Source organism: Lemur catta, chromosome 8 (genome assembly GCF_020740605.2).
Source record: "Lemur catta isolate mLemCat1 chromosome 8, mLemCat1.pri, whole genome shotgun sequence".
Classification (NCBI taxonomy): domain Eukaryota; kingdom Metazoa; phylum Chordata; class Mammalia; order Primates; family Lemuridae; genus Lemur; species Lemur catta.
The window spans coordinates 100,475,348-100,502,784 of NC_059135.1; the positions used below are offsets into that span (position 1 = coordinate 100,475,348).

Consider the following 27,437-nt stretch of genomic DNA (forward strand, 5'->3'; position numbering starts at 1 on the left):
CCTACCTTTTTGTCATATGTAGAATGTTCACTTCTCTCCTTTACTAGCCGCTTCTTCCTACCACTGCCACCACCAAATACGTGCCATGTTCAAAACAGAAGGGCTTTGGGACGTGCTGATCACTGGCAGGGCTGCGAGATGTAGCAGCAGCATCGTAGCCCCCACTGGCGTGTGAGGAAATGCTCTTCATCTTTAACACGAAGGTTTAGACTGGGTTTTAGTTGTTTTCTTTTTTTTACATTTTAAGACTTTATATTTTTTATAGCAGTTTTAAGTTCGTAGCAATGTTGTTTCAGTTTTAAAATAGTTCTCCTTTTTCCTCAGGTGTACATTGCTACTGTTTTTCTTTAATATCTTAATCCCTAAAATTTAGTAGTTCAATTTAATCCTTTAAATAAGTCTGTTGTCAGCTCTTAGTTGTTATTCCTTCATTCAGTGCTTTAGAGAGAGAGAAAGAGAAAGAAGGTTCTTAGTTGGCCCTCTCTTTCCTTCCCATTTCTTTCTCTTCGCTACACAGCTGCACAAGAGATAGGGGCAGGTTGGTGCCAAGGTTGGCTTCCTCAGAACCTGCAGGGGAAACTGCCCTCCACACTTTTCTCACTCTGGAAACCACTTTTTTCCTTCCCAGTGGAAATCTCAATCTCTTTCTTTCTTATCATATGTTCAAACTTTATTAAATGAGAGAATATGTGTAAGTTGCTTTAGCACATAATGAGTGCTTGTGCGCTTTCCTGAAAGCTATTACTGTGGTCTAAGAGTTGAATTCTAAATGAATTGTTAATTCAGAGATCCTCAGAAATGAATACACAAAAAGGCAATCTCCATCTTCTAAGGTGGGAGAGTTGCTAAAACTTGTTTTTTGTTTGGTATGGTAGAATAGGTGTCAGTAACCTGGAATGTAGTTCCATGTTTTCAGCATAAGTCCATGAGAAAATCTCCCAGTCCTTCAGTAGCACATTCTTTGAACACAGAGGGAGGTGACTGTTATTTGTATAATTCTTCTTTTATGTGGTTCAAGTGTAGCTGGAAAAAGGTTGGCTTCATGTGCAAAGACTAATGGCACTTCTGTTGGCCCAGGGACGTTTGAATAAGTATCATTTCATGTGTTCATTCCCTTCCCCCACAGGTTTTCATAGTTGATCCTGCACATGAGACCACAGCAGAGTTGATTAACACAGCTGAGATGTTCCTCAGCAATCATATACCACTAAGGTAACACTGGTATTGATTTGATGATATATCTAATTTAGCTGAGGTTTTGTTTGTCATTCTAAAATGCAAGTCTGGTGCTACTTAATTGTAGGATAATTAATAGTCGGGATCGTTGATGGCAGTTTTATCTTCTAGTCAGTATGAAGCCAGTATCTTTTGGGACTGAGAATTTGATTCTCAATGACTACAAGCTTACCACCATTGAATTATTAATAAATAGTCCATGTAAAAATAGTATGTGGTCTTGGCTTGCTTCCCAGTGGAAAGGAATTTTCCTTGTTTAGTTCCACATCACAATACCTATTTCCACTTTCAGGGAGAGATATAGAGCTTTGCCAGTAACTTTTGTTAGACTGTCAAAGACTAACTGTTTACACACCTTTTCACAGATGCAAACCGACACATTTATTTCACTAGTGTTGCCAAATCTACCAACAGGGTACTGAGTGGCTGGGTTTCCACTGTTCCTTTTTTTTAATGTTTTACATATAAGTGCTAAGATATTTTTCACTTACATTCTGAGTAATACTGATACTTTTACATGTTGATGAAATTTGAATTCTTAGAAAACATGAAAATAAAGAAAAGAACTCTTTAGACAATAAATATTACTATGTGTTCCATGCCCAGCACTGAGCTACATGCTATGGATGATATATAAGCCATATTCTTACCTTCTTAGAAAAAATCCTTTGCATATTTTCAGACACTGTAAGATGATACTTGATCAAGTGCTAGGTTATGTCCCACTAGTTATAAGTGCTTTGAAATTTCAGGGAAACAAAAAATTGTTGACGGCGATATTTAGGAAGCACAACGGTTTTATGAAGAAGGCGGATTTCAGATAGGCTTTGAGGAAGATAGAGGGTTTTGATAGCTGGAAAAGCAGAGCTTTTTTATTCAGTGAAACTTATAAGACATGAATACATCTGGTTAGATGAAAGAATACATAACACAGTTATAGCCAGAGCTATGTTTTGACTAAAAGAGAACTATAAGAGCACAGAAGGTGGCCATGGTACACAGTTGGCACTAATTAAATATTTATTGAATTGTATTGAGGGACAAGAAGAAGGTATGTGGTCTTCAGATTGCAAAGACAGGTGACAAGAAGGCCTTGATACCTTAGGCAGCAGAGAAACATGTGCATGGCTGGTGGAGGACCTAGGCAGACAGGCTGTTCTTTCATTCTGTGTATGAGCTGCTGTGCTGTGTTGGCAGGGGCTGTGGGCAGGAGCACACATCTGAGGGACTCCCTCGTGATACTTAGTGAGGGACTGGGCCCAGGAGAAATAAAAGTCTGGAGTTTCTGGCTTAGCTAACAGAAAAACTCTGATGCTCTTTTTAGAAATTAGAATCTTGGGAAAGGGTAATTAGTTTGCAAGGAGATAAGGTTCTGATGATCTGATTAGTTTTTAGCTCTTATGTTTGTTTAAGAATATTTGGTCCTTTCCACCCATAGCCTATCATATATGATTTCTGTCATAAGTGGGATTTTAAAAAACAGAGACAATTTTTATCTAAAAATGAACCGTCTACCCATCCTCATCCACAAATATACACACTCTACACATACCTCCCTAGAGCTAACTGGTATTAACAGTTTCATGTTTGACATATATCTGTTTATATTTTCTTCTATTTTTAGGCTATAACCTCTCTTTATTTTTATTTTTATATATTTTTTAGAGACAGGGCCTTGCTCTGTCACCCAGGCTGGAGTGCAGTGGCCCGATCATAGCTCACTGTAACCTTGAACTCCTGGGCTCAAGAGGTCCTCCTGCCTCAGCCTCCTCATTAGCTAGGACTATAGGCATATGCCATCATGCATGGCTAATTTTTAAAAAATTTTTTTACTGTGTTGCCCAGGGTGGTCTAGAACTCCTGACTTCAAGCAATCCTTCTGCTTCGGCCTCCCAGAGAACTGGGATTGCAGGCATAAGCTACCGTGCCTGGCCCCTTCATTTTTTTAAATTAACAGACTATAGTTTTTTAGAGCCACGCTGATACATTATCATTAATTGAACTCCATAGTTTACATCAACATTGAGTGTTTGTGTTGCATATGCTGTGGGCATTTACAGATGTTGAATATTCACGTTATAATACAATTTAATACGGATTAGTTTCACTACCCTAAAAATCTCCTGTACTGTACCTCTTTGTCTCTTCCTTCCTTCTCCTAAATCTTTGGCAACCACTGATCTTCTACTGTCTTTCTAGTTTTGTCTTTTCCATAATGCTATGTAGTTGTAATCATACAGTATATAGCCTTTTCAGATTGGCTTCTTTCACTTAGCAATGTGCATTTAAGGTTCCTCTGTGTCTTTTCATGGTTTGATAGCTCATTTCCTTTTATCACTATATAAAATTCCATTATATGGATGTATGACCATTTATTTAACCATCCACTTGCTGAAGGACATTTTGGTTGCCTTCGAGTTTTGGCTCTTATGAGTAAAGCTGCTGTAAACATCCTGGTGCAGATTTTTGTATGGCCATAAGTTCTTCATCTCCTTTGGGTAAATCCTGAGGAGCACAATTGCTGCATCGTGTGGAAGAGTATGCTTAGTTTTGTAAGAAACTGCCAAACTGTCTTCCAAAGTGGCTGCACCATTTTGCATTCCCACCAGTAGTGAATGAGAGTTCCTGTTGCTCCACATCCTCACCAGCACTTGGTGTTGTCAGTGTTTTGGATTTTGGCCATTCTAATATGTGTGTAGTGAGCGGTATGTTGTTGTTATTTTCATTTGCAGTTCACTAATGACATGTGATGTTTAGCATTTACTTATTTAGCATCTGTCTTGTTTGGTGAAGTGTCTGCTCAGATATTTGGCCCATTTTTTAATTTGGTTGTTTATTTTCTTATTGTTGAGTTTTAAGAGTTCATTGTATATTTTGTATTTCAGTCCTTTATCAGATGGATGTTTTGCAAAGATTTTCTGCCAATCTGTGGCTTATCCATTCACTTTCTTTTTTTTTTTTTTTTTGAGACAGAGTCTTGCTCTGTTGCCCAGGCTAGAGTGCTGTGGCGTCAGCCTAGCTCACAGCAACCTCAAACTCCTGGGCTCGAGTGATCCTCCTGCCTCAGCCTCCAGAGTAGCTGGGACTACAGGCATGCGCCACCATGCCCGGCTAATTTTTTCTGCATATATTTTTAGTTGTCCATATAATTTCTTTCTATTTTAGTAGAGACGGAGTCTCGCTCTTGCTCAGGCTGATCTCGAACTCCTGAGCTCAAACCATCCACCTGCCTCGGCCTCCCAGAGTGCTAGGATTATAAGTGTGAGCCACCGCGTCTGGCCCATTCATTTTCTTAATAGTATCCTTTACAGGGCAGACATTTTTAATTTTAATGAAGCCCAACTTACCAGTTTTGTCCTTCATGGATCATGCTTTCAGATCTAACATATCTTTGCCAAACCCAACATAACATAAATTTTCTTCTCTGTTTTCTTTGGAATTTTGTAGTTTTGTGTTTTACATTTTGGTCTGTGATCTACTTTAATGTTTGTGAAGGGTATAAGGTTTGTAAATAGATTTATTATTTTGCTAGTGGATGTCCAGCTATTCCAACACCATTTATTGAAAACACTATTCTTTGTCCATTGAATTGCTTTTGTAAGACTTTTTTTTGCCACCAATCTGTAGATGTATAATGGTATCTCTTCGTGGTTTATTCCTTTATTTTAAATTTTAAAAGTTAATAAACTTTATCCTTGGTTATAGTGTTTTGTTGTAGGACAATTATAAATATTTTTTTGCTTATCTTTTACCTATGATTCTCATATTGCCTGTGTTAAATCTCAAAATCCCTCCTTTTCTGTTAAATTTTATAGTCTGAAAATTCTTATTTCTCCTAATTTTTGTTTAAAAATGGAACAGAATCTTCTAAAACTATAGCAGTGCTCTTCGTGTCACTAAAAGAATCTTTTCGTGATGTAGAAACGGCTTGCTTTAACAGGGGAAAAGTCTAAGCCAGGTTTGAGAACCTGTTTTTTTATTTTGTGATGTATGTATACCTTTGTCAACAACCCTGTTAGAGTAGGATGTGAACTATGCTTTTCAGTTAAGGATAGTTGTTCTCTATTAGCCACAATATATGAGACAGGTGTAAGTACCATTCCTTATAACTGGTTGTATTCTTTGAGATGTTTCTTTTTTTTTTTTCTCTCTTCCTCCAGAATTGGTTTTATCTTTGTGGTTAATGACTCTGAAGATGTTGATGGGATGCAAGATGCTGGAGTGGCTGTTCTTAGAGCGTATAATTATGTTGCCCAAGAAGTGGATGATTATCATGCCTTCCAAGCTCTGACACATGTATGTTTGTGTTCCAAATGGCAAATAATTTTTGAAATCTAACTTGCTCTAGAAAACTATGTATGTTAAGAGGATTCTATATTTCTCTAAAAAGGCAAAGTGAGTAAATTATTTGCACAGACTGTATATTATATTTTAGGGTTTGCCTTTACTTTATTGATTCATTAATGTTAATAATAGATTGCTGCAATTTCTGCTAAGATTCCTTAGGAGAACCAGTATATCTTAATCTTCTGCCCTTTGGTGATTTGAAATCACTAGTTAATGGCTTTTGGTAAATGTGATGTTCTCTACTTGTTCAAAAAAGTCTTTTTTTCCTTTCAGACTATCATATGATTTTTTTTTTTTTTTTGGAGAAGGGGAGGGGAGGGACCGGGCCATCATATGATTTTTTGATTAGGATTTAGTTTAATATTCCAGTCATAGAATTCTTACTTACAGTCTGGTTTTTCCATTTTTACTGGAAACTTTGAAATGCCCTGATTTATGTATATATTTAAGGCATTTACTTGCTCAAGTTCAAAGAATTCACCTTGTTGTCTTTTTTTTTCTTTCTATTTTTGAGTATAAACAGCTTTATAAGTGACAGTTTACAGATTAATGGCAAGTATTTTAAAAAATCATGTTTCAAGTAATTGATTTTAACCAATTTTACCCCTAAACATGATGTTATTCTTCTATTTATTATGTATGTTATATTTATTGTGGAGAGATTCGTTTGGAGCATTTTTTGTTAGTGAGAATGTTCATTTATTTATTTGGCTAACATTTACTGAAGGCCCACTGTGTGCCAGGCCTGGTACTAGCTTTTTGTGTGGGGGAAAGATCACAGAGAATAGTAAGCCTCGTCCCTATCCACAAAACTTACGGCCTAGTGGGAGCATACACTCAAACAGATGTTCTGCAGCGTGGAAAGCACAATTATCTGTGGCTGCACAAGGACCTCACCCCTCCCTGGGGGATGGTCGAGGGCATTTTTGTGGAATGGAAAGTTGTCCCACCTGCATCTAGGCAGAAGCATGGGAGTCGTCGGACACGGCTGCAAGTCAGAGGTAGTGAGTCCAGGTTGTTAGTGTGGCTTGAGCAGAGGATTGTGAGAGCAAGGTGGAAGTGGGGGAGCCGTGTCCTTGAGGCCATTGTAAGCTAGACAGCTGGGGTATCCAGAACTCAGGGTCAGTCTTGCATCTGAAACTCATTCTGCTGCAGTGTATGGAGATGGAGCTGAGGAAGGGCAAAGAAAGTGGCAGGATTAGTTGATGAGCTGTTGCTGTGATCTTCTTGAGAAATCATGGGGAAGGTAGTTATCAACAGGGCTATGGAGAATGAAATAGGTTCAAAAGAAGTCATTCAGAATAATAAGTATTTTAAAACTAACTTTTTAAAGTTTATCCTCCTCCCATAGATATGTGTATGAAGGAAAGGAAAGTATGAGTTTTCCTTTCTTTTTATTTATTTTTCATTGCAAAAGTAATGAACGCTCACTATAAAAAATTCAAATAATATTAATGTCAATTTAAAATTTCTCTGTCTCACATTCTCTCTTCCCTAATTGTCCTTAAAGGTAGGCACCATTAAAAGGTTGCCTTGTATCCTTCTAGATACTTAACTGTATATAGATAGATAGATAGATAGATAGATACAGTTTTGTTTATTTGTTTTTGGTCAGTTTTTAAAAAGCAGATTATGTCATACATGTTTTGCAACTTCCCCCCCTAAACATCATGGATGTGAGTTTTTATTTCAAGGATTACTTATAAGTATTCAGATTTTTCTTTTTCTTTTTCTTTTCTTTTCTTTCTTTCTCTCTTTTTTTTTTTTTTTTGAGACAGAGTCTTGCTCCTTCGCTTGGGCTAGAGTGCTGTGGCGTCAGCCTAGCTCACAGCAACCTCAAACTCCTGGGCTCAAGCGATCCTTCTGCCTCAGCCTCCCGAGTAGCTGGGACTACAGGCACTTGCCACCATGCCTGGCTAATTTTTTCTATTTTTAGTAGAGATGGGGTCTTGCTCTTGCTCAGGCTGGTCTCGAACTCCTGAGCTCGAACGTTCCTCCTGCCTCGGCCTCCCAGAGTGCTAGGATTACAGGTGTGAGTCACTGCGCCAGGCCTATTCAGGTTTTTCTTAATACATTTTTGTATTTGGGGCTTACCATGACTATGAACTGATTGAGTCTTTTTAAGACTATTTAGTTTCTAACCTAAGGAGTCATCTTAATAAGTTATATGGAAAAGGGAAAATTGCTAGCATGTCCCAATTTGACCTTTTAAGAAAAATAGTCGTATTTTCTCTACATTCAGAAGTATTTTATAATGAACTCTTTGAAATTTGAACTTAAAAGTGTAGTTGGTTACATGGTTTTTCTTTCTTTAGATCTATAACAAGGTGAGAACCGGAGAAAAAATGAAAGTTGAACATGTGGTCAGTGTCCTCAAGAAGAAATATCCATATGTCGAAGTGAATAGCATTTTGGGGATTGATTCTGCTTACGATCAAAATCGAAAGGTAAACAATACTGTGGCACTTCTCATTTGACTGCAACACTGTATGGTCCTTTCCTCCCCTTCTTTGGAGCTTTTATTAATACTGGGGGTGGTGGCGGTGGTGGTGAAAGAGTTTCACTACTTAACATTAGAAACAGATCACTCTTCAGTATTTGAAAAAGTTTTAATTTCAGTTTTATGAAGATATCACCAACTTTTAACTTGCATATTAACTATTAAATTGACAACAGTTTCTTTTTCACAGTGCAATGGCAGAACTTGTGTGAGTATTGTTCTGGATTAAATCTATTAGAAGTATAGAGCCAGGATATGATGTGCAGCTTAATGTATATCATATTGGCTTTACTTAGTTATTTAGGCTAAAGATGGAAATAAAGAAATGTAATGAACAGAGTGGCAAAGTATAGTAATAAGGGTATAATGAGAGAACATTTCAAATTTTTAATATAAAGATTGTGGGTTTCTTTTGTGAGGATAAAATACAGCAAAGGACCTTTACCTATTGCAAGCAGGAAGAAGTTGGTTTTTTAAAAAAATTTTGTTAAAGCAAGGAATAAAAATATATTTTGGAAACATTTTGATTTAAAACAGAAAAGTATATTTATTTAGTAACTTTTTTTTTATTTCAAATGAAGGATAAGGCCTTTGGTTCTTCTGTTTGGAAATCTGAGCTATCATTCCTTTATAAACCATACTCAGAATGAATTGTTTATAAGTTCTCTTTCATCTGAATACAGAATCCTTCTAGATTTTTATAATCTCCCTCCCAAGTCTTGTGTAGCTGTTTGACCTATACCCAATTCAGCATCAGCTGGTTTTAGCCTCTCACCTTATTGAGTTTTCATTCAATTTGTCTTTGTGGGAAGAACAACTTTTTCTTTTCATACTCATATTTTATTGCTTTACGTAATATTAAATTATGTTATTTCACTAACAAAAGTGGTTTGTTTGGTAACAGACACAGCTGATCCTTGGTAAAGCATATAGCTTAACTAAGGAGAGCAAAAGTATATGGGCATTCTAGAGAGAACTCATCTGTGTGAGTGTTCAGCATCCTTTAATAAGCTGGTATTTATTAACTGGGTAAATTAGACAGTTGAGATTGGTCAAGAGATCTGCTACTGTAAGTTGATCAAGGTTTTAAAGGGACTCAACAAGATACTACTTAGCAAGACAAAAACACAACAACTAAGGAAATTCTGAACTACTTTGGAATAAGGAATAAAATTTTAATTTTAAAGTACTTACAAAAGTATTGGGCAACTGTGCCAGCCTTGATACTTGGGTAGTTGCCTGTGTTCTGGTAGCTCACACAGCTTCGCTGGTGGAGACAGACAAACGAGAGCAGCATGGTGTTGGTTGCAGGCTCAGTGCCGGGATCGCGGCTCTGCCAGTGTGGAACAAGGTGACTGTGGAAGGCTTCCTGGAGGCAATAACACCTGCCTACCCTGTGAATTCACGTTTGTGGAGGGACAAAGGTTTATTATGTATGTAAATTGATATTGAGTGTAAGACTAAGTGAAATACTGGCTCTATGCTAATCCTTTTGGAAAGGTCAGTTCATACCAGGAGCTAGAAGATCTGAGTGGATGCCAACTTGCCTGCCTTCATTCTCTTTCTTGTTTCTGAATCTGTACTTCAGTGTTAAATCTGTTTGTTTTAAGTTGTACCAAGTCAAGCTTGGAATTGAAGTTGGTAATGAGATCTACTCCGTGTAGCCTGTGAATGATTCCATTATTATATTGTAGCTTCCTGTTTAGTCACTTAACCTTTTCTGGATTTTTTTTTTTTTCTTATTTCAGCATATTTGTGGGGGTACAAAAGTTTAGGTTATGTATATTGGCCTTGCCCCGCCCCGTCAGAGCTTCAGATGTGTCCATCCCCTAGACAGTGCGCGTTGCACTCACTATGTATGTATACACCCATCCCCTCCCCCACCCACGTCTGCCCGACACTCGATCAGTGTTATTCCTAAATGTGCTCTTAGGTGATGATCAGTGAAACCAATTTGATGGTGAGTACATGTGGTGCTTATTTTTAAATAAACTAATATTGATATGGATGATGAGTGATTCTTTTTAAATTCAGATTGGCATAAGCAGCAAGAACAGTGCTCTGTAGAAAAAGAATAAATGAAATAAAAGAAAAAGAGGGCCACTTTGAGAATACTAATGATTTGAGGAAATTCATGGAATTTTTTCATATTTCACAATTGAAAAATGCTTAATTTTCTCTTATTGAAGAAAGAGTACAAGTAGCCTTTTATTATGGATGATTGCTATATCAAAAGTATTTGCTTGAAACATATTGAATAGAGTGGACAAATTGGGGAAAAGGGTATTTTTACATATATCAAAATCTTGATTCTGCTGAAGAATCGAATGGGAGTATAGCTTAGGGAGTATCATCAAAAGGAGCTCCATAGTGATTTCCTAGACATGGCCAATTTCTAGTGGCCCTTCCTTATACAAACAGATTTTATATTTAAAATTTTGTATTTAAGACATTTAATTTCCTAGCTATTTGAGTAGAAGTAGTCTCAAGGCAAGGATGTTGAGAGGATCCCAGAAGTCCTAAGAATCTAATGACTATAAATAAGAGTTTTTGGGGGTGGGGTGGGAGGTGGGACAGGATCTTGCTCTTTCTCCCAGGCTAGAGTGTAGTGGTGTGATCATAGCTCACTGCAGCCTCAAACTCCTGGGCTCAGGTGATCCTCTTGCCTCAGCCTCTCAAGTAGCTAGGACTAAAGGGGCGTGCCACCACACTCAGCTAATTTTTATTTTATTTATAGAGATGGAGGCTCGCAATGTTGCCCAGGCTGGTCTAGAGCTCCTGGCCTCAGGGGTACTCCTGCTTCAGCCTTCCAAAGTGCTAGGATTACAGGCTTGAGCCATCACACCTGGCCAAGATTTTTAAACCACAAGGACTTTAGCCCCACACGATAAAGCTTAAAAGAATGGATTCTTTTGAAATGGTTATTTTTAGGAAAAATGGATGCTTTTAACAAATGTCATTGTACTTAAAAATATCTGTGCCTTTTGTTACAAACCTGAAGCTATGGTATCTTCTGTGTCTGATATTTTAAAGAAGTAATTATTTCTAAAAGTAGGCAATACAATTAAAGTAGACATTTTAAACTGAAGAGAATATACAGTGATAGGTGTATATTTATATTTTTCAAACCAATAAGATAATAGCATTAGGAAAAGTTCTAACTTACACATGTGAACGTTTTGTATTTAGCATGTTAACCCTGAGTCCTTAATTAATCTCAATTATTGTTTCTTAGTGGCTTAGTATAAAACTGCTTGAAATTAATATTTGTTATTTATTTCTATTTAACAGAAAATTTGCACATGTAATTTTTGTTTTGTTTTGTTTTTTAGAAAGATGAGGGCTCACTCTATCAACCAGGGCCTAGGTTGTAGAGCAGTGGCATGATCATAGCTTACTGTAGCATCAAACTTCTGGGCTCAGGTGGCCCTCCTGCCTCAGCCTCCCAGGTAGCTGGGACTATAGGCACACACTACCACACCTGGCTAATTTTTTTAAAAATTTTTGTGGAGACAGGGTCTCGCTATATTGCCCAGGTTGGACTCGAACTTCTGGCCTCAAGCAATTCTCCCACTTCAGCTTCCCAGAGTGCTGGGATTATAGGAGTGAACCATCAGACCTGGCCTGCACATGTGATTTTTAAGTTTTGTTCTTTGATGTTTGGGCTGTATTGTGTTATTTGGTCTTGTAAACTATTTACAAGTGGTAAAAAAAGAGGACGATTATAGTCAAAACACTGCCCACTCCCTCCTGACTTTCACTCAGTTGCCATTTCCAGAGAAAAGTAATGTTCCTTATTTCTTACTGTCACTTAGAGACATAACGTGAGTTTTTTGTTTTGTTTTGTTTTGTTTTGATTGGTTGAAGGAGGTGATTTTCAAAACTCAAATTAGATTAAAATTGAGTTTTTATGGATATCTATCAAATTGTTGAGTCTTAAGAACAGAATTAATAAGTAAGAGTTTTAGAAGTGTATAATTTTAAAATTTAAACAGTAATATAGAGAAATGCTGCAATCAACCTAGAAGGCCTTTTATAGTGCCATCTTATGGTCTATCAGTTAAGTCTGTGCCATCGTTTATTACTGTGGCTAGATCTGATTACAAACTATTAGCAGTCTTTTACTGATGACAGCTTTCAGTTCCCCAATTGAAGTGCTTTTCTACTTGTGCTATCTAAAAAAAGATTATAAATAATCTTGCCATTTTCAGAAAATATCAGTTACAGAGTGTTTAACAAGAATTTTTAAAGTAATCCTTTTTACATCTTGGGTAGTAATACGGTTTTTACTCTGTAAGGTTAGTCTGAGAGAACGGTATCTGTGTTGACAGTCAGAAAGCATCCATCTCAGATATATTAATCATTGTCATTTTGTTGCTCTGGCATTTTCCTGCCAATGAACGCTTTTGTTTGGGAGAAGGGAAAAGATTAGGCTTAATATATATTAGAGCAGTTTTTGAGCACTGTTTTCCTATAGACCTTGTTTTGTTTTCTACAGGTACAATTTCTTTGTTAGTGATATGGAATTTTTTCTTTGTTATTTAGAACTAGGTGGAAATATTTTATCTCAGGCTTTCTATCCAAGAGCACTATTAATTTATGGCAGTCTATAGCTATGCAGCTCATTATGGTAGCCCTAGCCACATGTGGGGTTTTTAATGAAATTTAACTAAAATTAAAGAAAATTAAAGATTTAGTTAGTCGCAGTAGCTAGATTTCAAGTGATCAAATAGCCACATGTGGCTACTGTACTAGGCAGCACAGATAGAATATTTCCATATCATTGCAGAAAGTTCTATTGTCCAGTGCACACATACACACACACATATACACATACAAACCATTTCCTAATTTGCAATGTTTTGTGGTTTTATGAAAACTCAGTAATTTATCAAATTTACTTAGTACAATATTAACTCTGATGTCACTTTTCTTTTTTTTTGTAAGAGTCAACGGTCTTACTGTGTTGCCCAGGCTTGAATGCGCAGTGGCTATTCACAGGCACAGTTGTAGCACACTGCAGCCTTGAACTCCTGGAATCAAGTGCTCCTCCCATCTCAGCCCCCAGAGTAGCTGGGACTACAGGCACACACTATCTCACCAGCTTCTGTTTTAAAAAAAAAACAAACAAACCAAAAACTTTAGTTATTTCTTCTTTACCATATTTCTATTGATTTTTTTTCTTGTTAGAATAGGCATGTAAGGAAAATATGCTTTGTTACATTTGTCACATGAACAGCAAAAATACTCTGTTTTTGTGGTCCATTGTGTTTTAGGAAGCAAGAGGCTACTATGAACAGACTGGAGTCAGTCCCTTGCCTGTTGTTCTGTTCAATGGAATGCCTTTGGAAAGGGAACAGCTAGATCCTGATGAGTTGGAAACCATCACGATGCACAAAATCCTGGAGACCACAACCTTCTTCCAAAGAGCAGTGTATCTGGTGAGTGACATTTCAAGGCTGATTTTGAAAGAGAACAGTGTGCTTACATTTTTTTAGCCTCTGTAGTAGGCAATAAAGTTCTTTAAGCATTGCTGTTTTCTATGTGCTGCTAGTAATTTGTTGCTGACTCCTAGCAAGTCCCACTATGTTGAAAATATTCATAAAACTTCTGTATATTGCAGTTGAAACAGCTAAATTTTATTGCTTTCAGGATTAAATGTTTATTTTAAAAATTATAAACACTTCTAAGAAACATCTATTTGTAAGAAATTTTCACTTTGAAAGACTCAAATTTTTTCATTTATGTATAAATATTTAATATGTAGTTGTTGAGATATAATTCATATACCATAAAGCTCAACCTTTTAAAGTGTATGATTAAGTGGTTTTTACTATATACAGAGTTACATAACTACTGCCTCTAATTTCAGAACATTATCATCACCCCTCAAAGAAACCCCATATCCGCTGACAGTTACTCCCCATTTTACCTTACCCCCAGCAACTGGCAACCACAAACCTACTTTCTGTCTCTATGAATTTGCCTGTTCTGGACATTTCATATACATAGAATTTGATGAGGTTAGTCTGATATCATGGTACTCAGAATCCCAACCCTCTAATCATGTGGCTAGGTCACTTTCCTATCAAGATTCAGACTTTTCTTGAATAAAATTCTCTTGGAATTTTGAAATCTTTTGGTTAATTTCCAGAGTTTTGGATAAGTTGATTTTGACCATTTTTTTCCAGTGTTCTTTATGTTTTGTTGGAAGAGAAAATTTTCAGAGGTCTTTACTCTGTCATTTCTGCTGAATGTCACTCTCAAATGTTATTTTAAATACTAAATAACCTTGATATAGTAGGAACCCTAAGCAGAAATACATATATTTTTAAACTTTTATTGTGGTAAAACATACAAAACATAAAATTTACCGTTTTAACCATTTTAAGTGTATAATTCAATGGCATTTAGTACTTTCAAAGTCTTGTGCAACCACCACCACTATCCATCTCTAGAACTTTTTCATCATTCCAAACTGCCTGCCTGCCCACTGAATAGTAGTAATTCCCCATTGGCACTGATAAGCACCAAGCACCATTATAAGCCTGTGTATATAGAAGACCTGGATCAAAAGGTATGTACTTTAAAATTTTGATGGATGTTGCCAAATTGCCGTCCCTTAGCTACATAGGCTTCTAATTGGAATCAATTCAGATTGATAATAGTGGCCAAAGTTGTATACATGCGCACAAATGCACGGTGAGTCATCTAGTACCTTTGTAAGTCTTTTGAGTTGTGTCGTTGGTTCATATGCTCATTATTAAGTAACCACAAACAGTGTCTAATTGGAATAATTTAGACTGGAATGTGTATATTTGATTCACATCTATTTTTTATTTTGTTTTGTTTTTTTTTGGAGACAGAGTCTTGCTATGTTGCCTAGGCTAGATTGTAGTGGTGCGGTCACTGTAGCCTCGAACTCCTGGGCTCAGGCAATCCTCCTGCCTTAGTCTGTGAAGTAGCTAGGACTATAGGCGTGTGCCACGATGGCTGGCTAGCCTTATTTTTTTATATACATGTGTTGTAGAGACAGGGTTGTGCTATGTTGCCCAGGCTAGTCTCAAACTCATGGCCTCAGGTGATCGTCCCTCCTCGGCCTTCCAAAGTGCTGGGATTACAGATGTGAGCCACCACAGCTGGCCTACTTGATTGACATCTGTTTTTCTCTTGAAATGACTTTAAAGTATACTTTTATATTAAATATTTTAAGTATGACAAATTTGCAGATTTCCATAGTTACTGACACTTGGCTCTGAGATCACCTTCCAAAAGTACAACTATAATAGATGTACTAAAGGGAAGAATAAATGATACATGATTTTTCCTTCCATCAGAGTAATTCTGATTCTGGAGATGTAGGGTCACTTGGATGCCTGAGATTGAACAAAGTTGGGAGTGATTTTTATTACAAAGTATATTAACTTCCTGAGAGATCTTTGGCTTTCTCCTTTAGGAAGAAGCTAACTATGAGTAGGTCTCAGGATGGCTTTCTCCTTATGTTTACTCTCAAGTAATTTGTGGAGCTTACTTATTTCTGGGGAAAAATAATGGTCTGTGGAGAGACCAAATAAACACGGATTTGTTTTTTCTTATTCACTTCACATTAGCTCTGTGACTTTGAGTAAGTTATTTAAACTTTCTGTGCCTCAGCTTTCTCATCATTAAAATGAATGTCAAAAATTTAAAGTACATGCCTTTTGATCTAGCTCTTCTACACACATATGCACACACACACAGAGTAGCTGTCTCCAGAAGAGAACATGAGTGGCAGGGAAGAGGAGTAAGTGGGTGAAAGCTTCCCTTGTTTATATCTCCTTAAACATTTGAATTTCATACCATCTGCATAACATATCTTTCTATTTTGAATTTAGTTCGATATTTAAAATGTGCATTACCCTTTGACACAACAATTCCAATTCTTAGTATAAAAGATGTACACATTAGACTATTCACTGCAGCATTCTTCATGACAGTGAAAATCTAGAAGCAATGTCCAATGTCTGCCTCATATTGTTGACAGAGAAGAGATACTGTATTTAAGCAACCGCCTGTGCTTGGCAATGACAGGGACCTATAACATGGTCACTTAGTCTTTAGCTGTTATCAACACATAAGAAGCTATTATAGTTAATAACTTTTAAATTCCTAATGAATCCTTATTGATAAAATTCACTTACTGCTGCCCTCTCTCTTTTTTTCCTGTAGGGTGAACTGTCCCATGATCAAGATGTGGTAGAGTATATCATGAATCAGCCAAATGTTGTTCCACGAATCAATTCCAGGATTTTGACAGCTGAGCGAGAGTACCTGGATTTAACAGCAAGTAGTAAGGAGCATTTCGGACCAATTTTGTGCTGTTTTTTGATTTGTGCTTCAGAATCTTTGCATTTATTGGATTGTAATGTTCAGAAGATAACCCAAGATTGTGGCACAATTTTATGTTTAAACTTGTTGCACCTTGAATTCATAGTATGAGCTTCTAAATTCACAAGAGCTCCTCCTAAAGAAAAGTCTTCCTTAGTAAAATGTTATAAACTTTGAAAAATATTCACTGCCTTGTAAATGCTACCTCAACAGGCAATGGATGATAAGAATGGACCTGGATTTTTGGCTTCCTTACAAGGAAGCACTTGTCTTTTTTTCATCTTCATTGTAGACTCGGTCAGCAATAATGTCAACATATCTCAGTTAATTTCACTCTGAGAACCTAAGAATGCCTTTTTTAAAAACTGCAGCTTCATCAAGTTATAATGTATATACTATAAAATTCAACCTTTCAAAGTGTACAATTCAATGGTTTTTAGTATATTCTCAAAGTTGTGCTATCATCACCACTGTCTAATTTTAGAACATTACCATCACCCCCAAAAGACCTCAGGTACCTGTTAGTAGTCACTCTCCATTTCTCCCTTCTCCTGTCTCCTGGCAACCACTCATCTACTTTCTGTTTGTATGGATTTGCCTATTCTAGACATTCCATATAGTTAGAAGCCTTTTGTGCCTGGCTTCTTTGATTTAGCATATTTTTAAGGTTCACCCATGTTGTAGTATATATCAATATTTCATTCCTTTTTGAAGTCCATTGTATGGATAGTACACATGTATCTATTCCTCAGTTGTTGGGCATTGGGTGTTTTCCACTAGAATACATTTTAAGAGATAGAGCTAGATGTGCTAAGCCCAGGTGCAAGTTTGTTCCTTGTGCTTTCGATTGAGACTCTGAAGGCCCTTTCAGCAAATAACCTGGAAGTGAAGTGGGGCTGTCATCATTTGCCTTGAAATCTCACTGGAGATGAAAAGATATGTGTAATGGTAGAGTAGTAACCAATTGTGTTTGTTGTTATAGTTGAGTATAATGAACATATAGGTCTATTTATGGTTGTTACCTTCTGGTGCTATCTCTAATCTACCTGAATTGGTAGATTTAATTCTTTATATAAAAATTTAATATAAAAATTTATATAAAAATTTAATTCTTTGTATAAAAATTCAAGTGTTTTTATAAATTTTATATTGGGTATTAAAGTCAAAAGGAAAAATCTTTCATGGTTCAAAATGGAACCTAATCTACACTTGGTGTGCATTGCTGAGTGAAAGGCTAGATGGGCCAGTGGGTGCACAGATGAATAGATGGGTATGTGGGCAGCAGGCTGTGCTTGGCAGTGATGACAAGAGTGACGTTTGTATTAGGGTGGGCTAATGCTTATGACTGGGGAGATGCTAGAGATAGAGGGTTTATGATCCTTATACTGGAGACCATTTTGTAGCTAGGAAGAAATTAGTGGGTAGTTTAGAGCACGAGAATGACTTTGTGAACCTGGAATTTTAGGAAGAGTAATCTGAGGGGAAATGATTAATAAGAGCATTGTCTTTGGAACTAATAATCATTGGAGAAGATCCATATCTAAAAAGAGTGAATATGGCCTTTTGTTTCTATTAAGGTTTTAAAAAGTTATTTTGTTAGACTTGAAAAATAAAAATCAGAGTTTTCTTAAATTTTTTCTCCCTTTTATCCCACCTCTCCCGAATAGAATAGGAAAGAACTTACTCTAGTGGATGGACTAGGGCAGGGAGAGATAAGTTAAGGGATCTCTTTAAGAGATTGTTTTCCCATCGTAGAGAGACAGGAATGGGAATAGTATGAATTTCAGCCATTTAACTGACATGTCTGCATATGATAGCTACGGGGGAGATATGTGTTGTTTACTAGCTTTGTGTCTTTAAAGCGTGATTAGTCGGGGGGAGCCATGCTGTGAATGTGTTCAATAACCATGAGACTTAATACGCTTCGCTTATGCATTTTTATAAATCTTATATTATGGTCAAATCAGGTTATCAATTGAATATTAACATATTAATATGAACTGAAGCATTTTAAATATAAATATATTTTAATTTTTTCCTCCTAGATAACTTCTTTGTGGATGATTATGCTAGATTTACTGTCTTGGATTCCCAAGGCAAGACTGCTGCTATAGCCAACAGTATGAACTATCTGACAAAGAAAGGTAATGCATTTGAGGCTTTTCTTGGATTCAACATTTTTTTTTTATTTGTAAACAATTCATCTTAATGTCTATTGGAGAAAGAGATTCCATAATTTTTTAATCATTTCTTATAATGTTTTGAGTCTATAAAATACCTGTTTAAAATTTAATTCTTTATATAAAAATTCAAGTGTTTTTATAACTTTTGTATTGGGTATTAAAGTCAAAAGGAAAAATCTTTCATGGTTCAAAATGGAAAAACATTTATGATGTGAAAATGGGTTCATGAGTTGGAAATTGGTTTGATTTGCCTCTTCATTGGCAATATAGGGTTAATTTTATTTTAGGGTTTGTAAGATAAACTTGGTTCTGGAAAGCCTTGTGTAATTTTTAAAGCTGATTTTTGTGTAGAGTTATTCAATTAGGCTAAGTTTGTGTAAAATGATGCCCTTTTAATGGCAGAAGGATTCTTTTCTTCTCTAGTAACATTTATTACCCTTTCTAAAAAGCACTGGCTGTCATTTAAGGCAGCTAATTTTACCCCCACTGTGGTCTTCTCCTAGAGAGGACTTCTGGTTTCCCAGACAGATGTAAGTACAGGTAATTTCTCCTTTTGGTTCCGCAAAGAAATTGTCCCTGAGGGCTACTGGGACAGCACTATAATGCTGATGGGACTGGGCAGCAGAGAGAAGCGTAGACCATGTTAGCCATTGTGTAACTTTTGACTCTTATAGTTGTTAACATTACTTACAGAAATGACATTTTCTTTTCTTTTACTCTTTTCCCTTTATCTTTGTCCAGGAATGTCCTCCAAGGAAATCTATGGTAACTTAAAACTTCAGAATGTTCTGTTCCTTTTCTTAATTCTCTTATGTGGTTTCAGAGACCATTGTAATTCAGAATTTATTTACACTTTATTGTGATGTTTCTGGAACCTGTGGGTAACAGTATGCTATATCAATGTAGATAAATTTTGTATAAATGTTTATATAGAATTATTTTTCAGAAAGTTACAAATATGATTAAAGACTGTAATATGTTACCCACATGTTCAAAGGCTCTTTTTCATTTCATCATGCTAACAGATGCACAGACTAAAATTAATCAGTGCATGTTCCTAGTTTGTAATTCATTTACATGGAAGGTTCCCTTGCTTTCATTTTAGTAGAAAAGTTTTATTACTTTTGCTTTGTATCTTTATTAAACTTGTCATTTTCTTATTTTATGCATGGTTTTCAGAAATTATTTGGTATAACAACAGTGTTGGAACACAGAATGTGCTTTTTTTCCTTCAGCTCAATTTGTTATTTTTGTTTTTCTATAGATGATTCTTTTATTAGGCCAGTAACTTTTTGGATTGTTGGGGATTTTGATAGCCCTTTTGGACGGCAGTTACTGTATGATGCTATTAAACATCAGGCAAGTATATGACTTCATTCTGTACTTTTGTTTGGGGGCTGTTATCTTCATGGGTATCTCTGTGCTGATGTGATTGTTTAGTGGGAGTTGGGAGTCCTACTTCCTTAGTGCTTGAGGAAAAGGAGCATTGTGTCTTCAGAGAACCACCAGCTCCTAAGAAAAGAGATCAAAGACTGTAATATTCTGGCTTTATTTAAGGGAATAGGCACTTTTACAGAAAATAATGTTGAGATCCTTATCACACGCTGGTTTTTATTGCACGACCATTCACATTCTTGCTGCAGAGGTGCTGCAGCGATGGTGCTGTGTGTGGTGTGGGAGAGACAGGGGCCTCACCTTGAGAGGTCCAGATAGGAGGGCAGCAGCACACAGGGACAGTAATGTGCATGTAGTAGACGTAGATCCGGGTATGCAGAAGAAGACACACCTAGGTGGTCTGAAAGATATGCTGCACGTGAGTAGTAGGAATTGAGTGAATGGCAATGGTGAGTGAGAAGAAATTGATTCTTCTATAGCGTGTCATTGTCAGAGGATGACATGTCAAATTCTTTTTCCTGAGCTGTTTCAATTTGCAGCTTCATCCAAACATCACAGCCCTCCTTTTGTCCCTTTTCCACCCTGTGCACAGGAAGACTTACTGAAATAAGGGAATATCCATGTGATTTCAATTTTACTAATGTGCCGAGTGCCTTTATTGTCCAAGTGAGTGGACGATATGCCATGGTAGATTCAAAGTTAGATCAGGGCAGTTCTAGTGAAGGGTGATAGATACACGTGAAAGGCACTCTAATGCCACCAGATAAAGACTCAGATGGTAGTAGGGTGGGAGAACAGGGAAGGAGAGTTGAATTTTTAAAATAAATATTTTAATTGAAGTACAATATAGGTTCAAAGGAGTGCACAAATCACAGGGATAACAGTGTCACAAAATGCACATACCGATGTGACCACCATTCAGGTAAAAAAAAAAATAGTTATCAAATTCTGGAAAGCCCTCCCCGCTTGTGCCTAGTCACTACCTGCTCCCTCTCCCCTCCTCTCACATCACAGAATGGATTTGCCTGTCTTTTACATTATTTAAATGGGATCTTATAATATGTATTCATTTGCATTTGGTGTTTTTTGCTCAACTTTTTGTGAGATTTATCCATGGTGTTACAATTAATGCTATTTAGTTCTTTTTCATTGTATAGTATTATATCATATGGCTGTGTCACAAAGTTTAGTTTGTTTAATCTATTTGAAGGGTAATTGGGTTGCTTTAATTTGGGGTTATTATGAAGAATGCTGCCATGAATATTCTTATACATCTCTTTTGATACACATAGTATAAATTTGTACTGCTTATGTTCTTGATACAAACCCTTTCTTTGCTTTATGGGTCCCAGACATATGCTTCCACATGGATTCTTGTCTGTTCACCCAGGGAAAGATTCATTTTTACTAGGAATCTGGAAAGGCCATGTGAATGAAGAAGGGTTCGAGCAGAGCACTGAAGAATGGTTGGAACTTAAAGGAGTCAAGATGGAATGCAGTTGGGGTTAGCATGCCAGCGTGAGGCATGATGTGTGTTAGATTATAAAGTGTTTTGGGGGAAGATAGGATTCTAATGGTCTGTAATATGTGCCGTATTTCCAGGTGTGGTAAGAAATGAAGTAGGAAAGGTAGGCCGGGTCCAGTTCATGTAGGGGTCTGAATGCTTGACTGTAGCATTTGAATTTCATTCTGAATGCAGAGGAGAACTACTGAAGACTTTTCAAAACATCTTCCATCTAACTCTCATTTCCCATTTTGTAAACAGAAATCCAGTAACAATGTTAGAATAAGCGTGATCAATAATCCTAGTGAAGAGATAAGCTATGAAAACACTCAGATCTCCAGAGCAATCTGGGCAGCTCTTCAAACGCAGACCTCCAACTCTGCCAAGAACTTCATCACCAAAATGGCCAAGGAGGAGGCTGCAGAGGCCCTGGCTGCGGGAGCTGACATCGCAGAGTTCTCGGTCGGGGTAAGTCTCTGCACCTTTCGTGAGGCTGCCTGGTTAAGTCATTTGCCACAGAAGTTCAATTCCTCGTGCCAGCGTGCCCTGTTCATGATCAGGATTAGATATTTTAGTTCTGAGTTTCACGGGATTTTTTTCTTTTTAAATTTTGAAACATCTTTCCAAGAAATAATTCTGTCACATTCCCCAAACTTGCCTAGGTTTCAAGATGCACATAACTTAATGTGTGTTTTAAGTACAGAGCCATTGTTTTGTACAGTTTTTTAAAGGCAGACAATATTTGATTTGTTTATAGAGCAAAAAAGTGAAATTTGAGTCACCTTTGAGTTAGAGGCTTATGTGTTCTTTATGTATTTCCAAAATGAGCCCATGTTTATTCATTTATATAATGTTATTTATTTTTTGACAGAGTTTCATAGTCAAAATTTCTTATAAAATGATGAGTATATAGTACTTGAAGTTTCAGTTAGAAAAAAAGACCGTCACTGAAAATTAACAAGATTTAAAAATGCAGATTCAGGGTATTCTGAAGAATAGTGTGCCAGTTTTACAAATCACTTGAAAAAATAGGAAAAGGAAATAACAGTAACTTTATAAGCAGAGAAGGGGGATGGGGGAGAATGGAAGCTGGAGAGATCATGATGTTAATTATGAAACTTAGTTATTACCTTCCATTAAAGGAGCATTTTATGGTTTATTTACTATGATGATTCATTTATATGGTTTGCTTAATAATCATCACTTTTCCTTAATAATGATTACTCTCCTAGGGCATGGATTTCAGTCTTTTTAAAGAGGTCTTTGAGTCTTCCAAAATGGATTTCATTTTGTCTCACGCCGTGTACTGCAGGGATGTTCTGAAGCTGAAGAAGGGACAGAGGGCTGTGGTCAGCAATGGAAGGGTGAGGATTTGTGAACGTGACTTCACGTTAGGCCAGTGAGCACGCATTGCAGCGTTCTTCTCTGAAGCTAGTAGTAAACCCTTCAGTCAGAGCCACTCTGTTTTCAAAGGTGATTAGGGCTTACAAAGTGCCTGTGATGTTTCTGGCGCTTTATTTCCAGGGAAGTGTGCTTTTTCACATGAATGTTCCTGGGCAGAGCCCTCCTGCTGTGTTTGTATCCAGCCACTGTGGGAGGGGTTCAGAGTGCGGTGACTCTCAGAACATAAGTCAGCATGGCCTTTGACATACCAAGTAGACTGTGTTATTTTTATTCAGTGAGAGTTAATGAAAACTACCTTACTATTTGATTTTACTTCAGAGTTTGCTCACTGTAAAAATAAGGTGAAGTGTTCAAGTCCATGTTCTATGTCCCTGAGGAATTAATAAGTAAACAAACAACTGAGTTGTTTTGGGCTTCTCGTTTTATTTTTGCACCGATTTTATTTAGAGCATACCTGTGCCCGGTCTGTAAGGTGCATGGGTGTGGAGCCAGCCTGGCGAGGCTCCTTCACGGCTGCGGCCGGAGCGGCCCTGCGGCTCTGAGCACCTGTGCTTCTCTTCCCACAGATCATTGGGCCACTGCAGGACGGTGAGCTCTTTAACCAGGACGATTTCCACCTCCTAGAAAACATCATCTTAAAAACTTCAGGACAGAAAATAAAATCTCATATTCAACAGCTTCGGGTAGAAGAAGATGTGTAAGTTTTGTCATAGAAGAAATTAATTAGCTCATACCACAGGGGTTGGTAGTAATTGGATTTTCCTCATTGGTCAAAGTTAGGATTATATATTGGTCACTTATACTACCTCTCCCAACTTGTTTTATTTCCAACTTCAAAATATAATAATGCCCTTTTAATTCATGTTTCTCTTGAAGCAAGCTAATTTATTTTCTTTTTTTTTTTTGATGTATACCATGTCACCTTTATATTTTAAAAATCCTAAATCATCTAAGTATATTTATATATATTCATATATGTATGTAAATACATGGGACACTATAGATACCCACTAATCTGTTAACAATGTTTACTTTTGGGAAAAAGGGACTGGGCTTGGGTAGGGAGGGAAAGGAGAACCTGTATTTCTATATTATTTGAACTTTTATAATGAGTACTGATGTATTACTTGTTTATTATAATAAGTGATAAAATGAAAGGTTGAACTATGCAATCCGCAAGATTCCTCCACCTTGCTCTGATAGTCTATGTCCACAAACAGTTTGGAGAGCAGTGCCCTTGTTTCTGGGGCCCTCACTTTTGGACGAGATCTCGGTCTAAAAGGCCACCATTGCTGGATTCTTGGACCGTGTGGTGCATCTGACTCACACAGTCCTGGAGCCGGGGATCTGTAGTCTGCAGTCCGGTGGCCTTCAGTGCCGTAGTGAACTTGTGGATAGGGATTCGTTCCTGTCCCTCAGCAGTGGTGTAGAAAAGCAAATCACCCAGGCGGGACAGCATGCCACTCTCTGATGAATCACTTGGGCAGGCAACATCCCCAGGGCCGACCTGCCCAAACGCCCTCCCCGGCCACCTCACGTCACTGCCCGAGCATGGCGGACCCAAAGCCCCAGACTGATCCTGGTGCTGTGGCTGGTGGCCGTGCAGCGTCTCTCTGCCCTGCGCCACGGCCTCACTGAGGAGGTACCGGACGCCCCTGCCAAGGAGGGGGCTCTGGCTCAGGTGACCCCACCTCCCCGCCGGCAGTCGTTGCCCGCCCAGCTCAGCGCATTCTGCAGAGCCTTCATCAAGCTAATTTATTTTCATAGGCTGATATTTAAAGAACTGAATTAGTTTTCTCTTTTTTTTTAAACTTTTGATCTGGAAAATTTCAAACATATCGGAAATAGAGAGGCTAGTTTATTTATTACCTGGAATACTTATGTAAAGAGATACTTTCCCTCATTATCTATTTGGTTATCATTAAGTTTTATTTTGGAAAGGAAAGGCAGATTAAATGTGTCTATTCCTTTATTTCCCAGCGCAGAATACTGAGTTGTTTCTCTTGGATCCTCAATGATAGCTTTTAATTTTAATTCTTTCAGTGTTATGATCTAAAGCATATTAGTGTGTTATATCTCTTAATGGAAGAAAATAAATTGTTTGAATGGACCATATACCTGCTATCTAACTGGAGCCCTTTGTCATATTTACCTAGTTTCTGCATTAAATATCAACTGAATACATAGTTAGAGGATATATTTCTATGTTTAATTTTTTGAGGAACCACTATGTCTTTTTCCACAGTGGCTGTACCATTTTACATTCCCACCAGCAGTGCACAGGGGTTCTGATTTTCCTACGTCCTCACCAGTACTTGTTTTTTTTCTGTTTTTTTTTTTTTGTAATAGCCATCATCATCAGTGTGAAGTGGTTTCTCTTTGAGGTTTGGTTTGCATTTCTCTAATGATTAGTGATGGTGAGCATCTTTTCGTGTGCAGATTGGCTATTTATGTGTCTTTGGGAAAATGTTTAGGTCCTTTGCCCATTTTTAATTGGGTTGCTTGGTGTTTTTTGTTGTTGAGTTATAGGAGTTTTTTTGAATACGTTCTGGATATCAATTCTTTATCAGATATATGGTTTACAAATATTTTCTGCCATTCCATAGAGAAGTGTACTTTGATGTATAGTTGGAGGATTTAAAATTTTAAAGTTCTCCTGTTTTTTTCCCTTCATCTTTTTTATACACCATCATGCTGCAGAGTTCAAGATTCATGTTTTAGTGAAGTGTTGACTTCAATAGCTGTCAAAGTAGTCCCTTTGCTAAGCCTTGGGCAATGTGGGAAGAAATCTTTTTTTCTTTTCTTTTCTTTTTGTTTTTTTTAAGAGAGTCTTGTTCTATTGCCCAGGCTGGAGAGCATTGGTGCAATCATGGTTCACTGTAACCTCGAACTCTAGGGTTCAAATGATCTTCCCACCTCAGCCTCCCAAGTAGCTAGGACTATAGGCGCATGCCACCATGTCCAGCTAATTTTCTTGTCTTTTTGTAGAGACAGGGTCTTGTTATGCTGCCCAGGCTGGTCTTGAACTCTTGGCCTGAAGCAATTCCCCCAGCACAGCCTAGAAATCTTTTTTACTTTAAGCCAATACCAGGGCTTCAGATGAGGCGGCTCCTCCTACCTCAGCAGCTTTTGAGTGATGCCTCTTGTCCCGGCCTGGGAAATGCTTCCCTGATGCAGGCCGGGAGGTACTTGGTGACTGGAAGCAACCCTGTCACAGGCATAGGCTTGGTGTGGCGTCTCTTTGGGCCACTCCCTCTCTGTGTGGAGGCTTTGTGGACTATATAATTGCCAGACTATGCCTACGAGACTTGCCTTGTGCCAACCGGAGATGGTTCTGGGTCTGTCCTGGGTGGATTTAGGGAAACACGGTAGTCATGGGGCTGCCAAAAGTCCCATGCTAAAATTCTTAGGCTTTCCAGAATTACCTTTCCTGCCTTGGGTTTTCATTAGTGCCAGAGCTACTCCATCTGGGACTGGCTCCCTGTTACAGCCACAGCTTTCATTTTTGACCCAGCCTGTAGTCACAAGGTTGTCCTGAGCTTTCTGAAGCCTGGCACTGTGCTCTTTGATCATGGTACTTTAGGAGCCTTTAGGGAATTTCATGTCGTCCTGGTCACCCAGTCCACATCCCTTAATGTGTTTTGTGACCATGTTGACACATCACAGGATGCAAATGGGCCTCTATTATGTGTATTTGGAGTTAGTATTGAGAAGTTGAACCAAAAGAGGTAATATGATATAGTTGTTCGGTTCAAAGAGAAAATATATACGCTTCATTAGAATTTAAATATAGGCCGGGCACGGTGGCTCACGCCTGTAATCCTAGCACTCTGGGAGGCTGAGGCGGGTGGATTGTTTGAGCTCAGGAGTTCGAGACCAGCCTGAGCAAGAGCAAGACCTTGTCTCTACTAAAAATAGAAAGAAATTAGCTGAACAACTAAAATATATAGAAAAAATTAGCTGGGCATGGTGGCGCATGCCTGTAATCCCCAGCTACTCAGGAGGCTGAGGCAGGAGGATCGCTTGAGCCCAGGAGTTTGAGGTTGCTGTGAGCTAGGCTAACGCCACGGCACTCTAGCCCGGGCAACGGAATGAGACTCTGTCTCAAAAAAAAAAAAAAAAGAATTTAAATATATTCACAAATGCTCTTTTAAAATTTTTATTTAGGATTTAGTCTTCAGTTCAGCAAATTAGAGCATGTTTTTCAGGCTCATGATTAAGTTCAAGATCTTCCTTGGTTAGAAATCAATTTTAGAAGGGGTGGGAATAATAGAAATGCTATTCTAAGTTGTTTACTGAAATGTTGATTGTAATAGTGAAATTGGAAACAATATAGATGTTCAGTAGCTGGTTGATTTAATAGATTATGGTGTATCCATAAATATAATATTATGCAGTCGTTAAAAATGTTGATATACCCTTGTATTTTTTAACTAACCAAAAGATTTTATAATGTATTTGTAAGTGAAAAAGCAGGTGACTAAATACTGTAATCCTACTT

At 37.5% G+C, this 27,437-nt stretch overlaps 1 protein-coding gene across 3 annotated transcripts in view; it reads left to right on the forward strand.

Annotated features, from left to right (window-relative positions):
* Positions 1-27,437, forward strand: part of UGGT1 (UDP-glucose glycoprotein glucosyltransferase 1) — a 103,434-nt gene that overhangs the window by 41,309 nt on the left and 34,688 nt on the right. For all 3 annotated transcript variants that reach the window (XM_045558868.1, XM_045558867.1, XM_045558866.1), the window contains 11 exons: positions 1,127-1,212; positions 5,397-5,532; positions 7,899-8,030; positions 13,360-13,524; positions 16,292-16,412; positions 18,496-18,594; positions 19,375-19,398; positions 19,898-19,992; positions 21,794-22,000; positions 22,765-22,896; positions 23,503-23,633. In XM_045558868.1, coding sequence (XP_045414824.1) covers positions 1,127-1,212; positions 5,397-5,532; positions 7,899-8,030; positions 13,360-13,524; positions 16,292-16,412; positions 18,496-18,594; positions 19,375-19,398; positions 19,898-19,992; positions 21,794-22,000; positions 22,765-22,896; positions 23,503-23,633 — 1,328 coding nt within the window. The remainder of the gene's footprint in view (positions 1-1,126; positions 1,213-5,396; positions 5,533-7,898; positions 8,031-13,359; positions 13,525-16,291; positions 16,413-18,495; positions 18,595-19,374; positions 19,399-19,897; positions 19,993-21,793; positions 22,001-22,764; positions 22,897-23,502; positions 23,634-27,437) is intronic.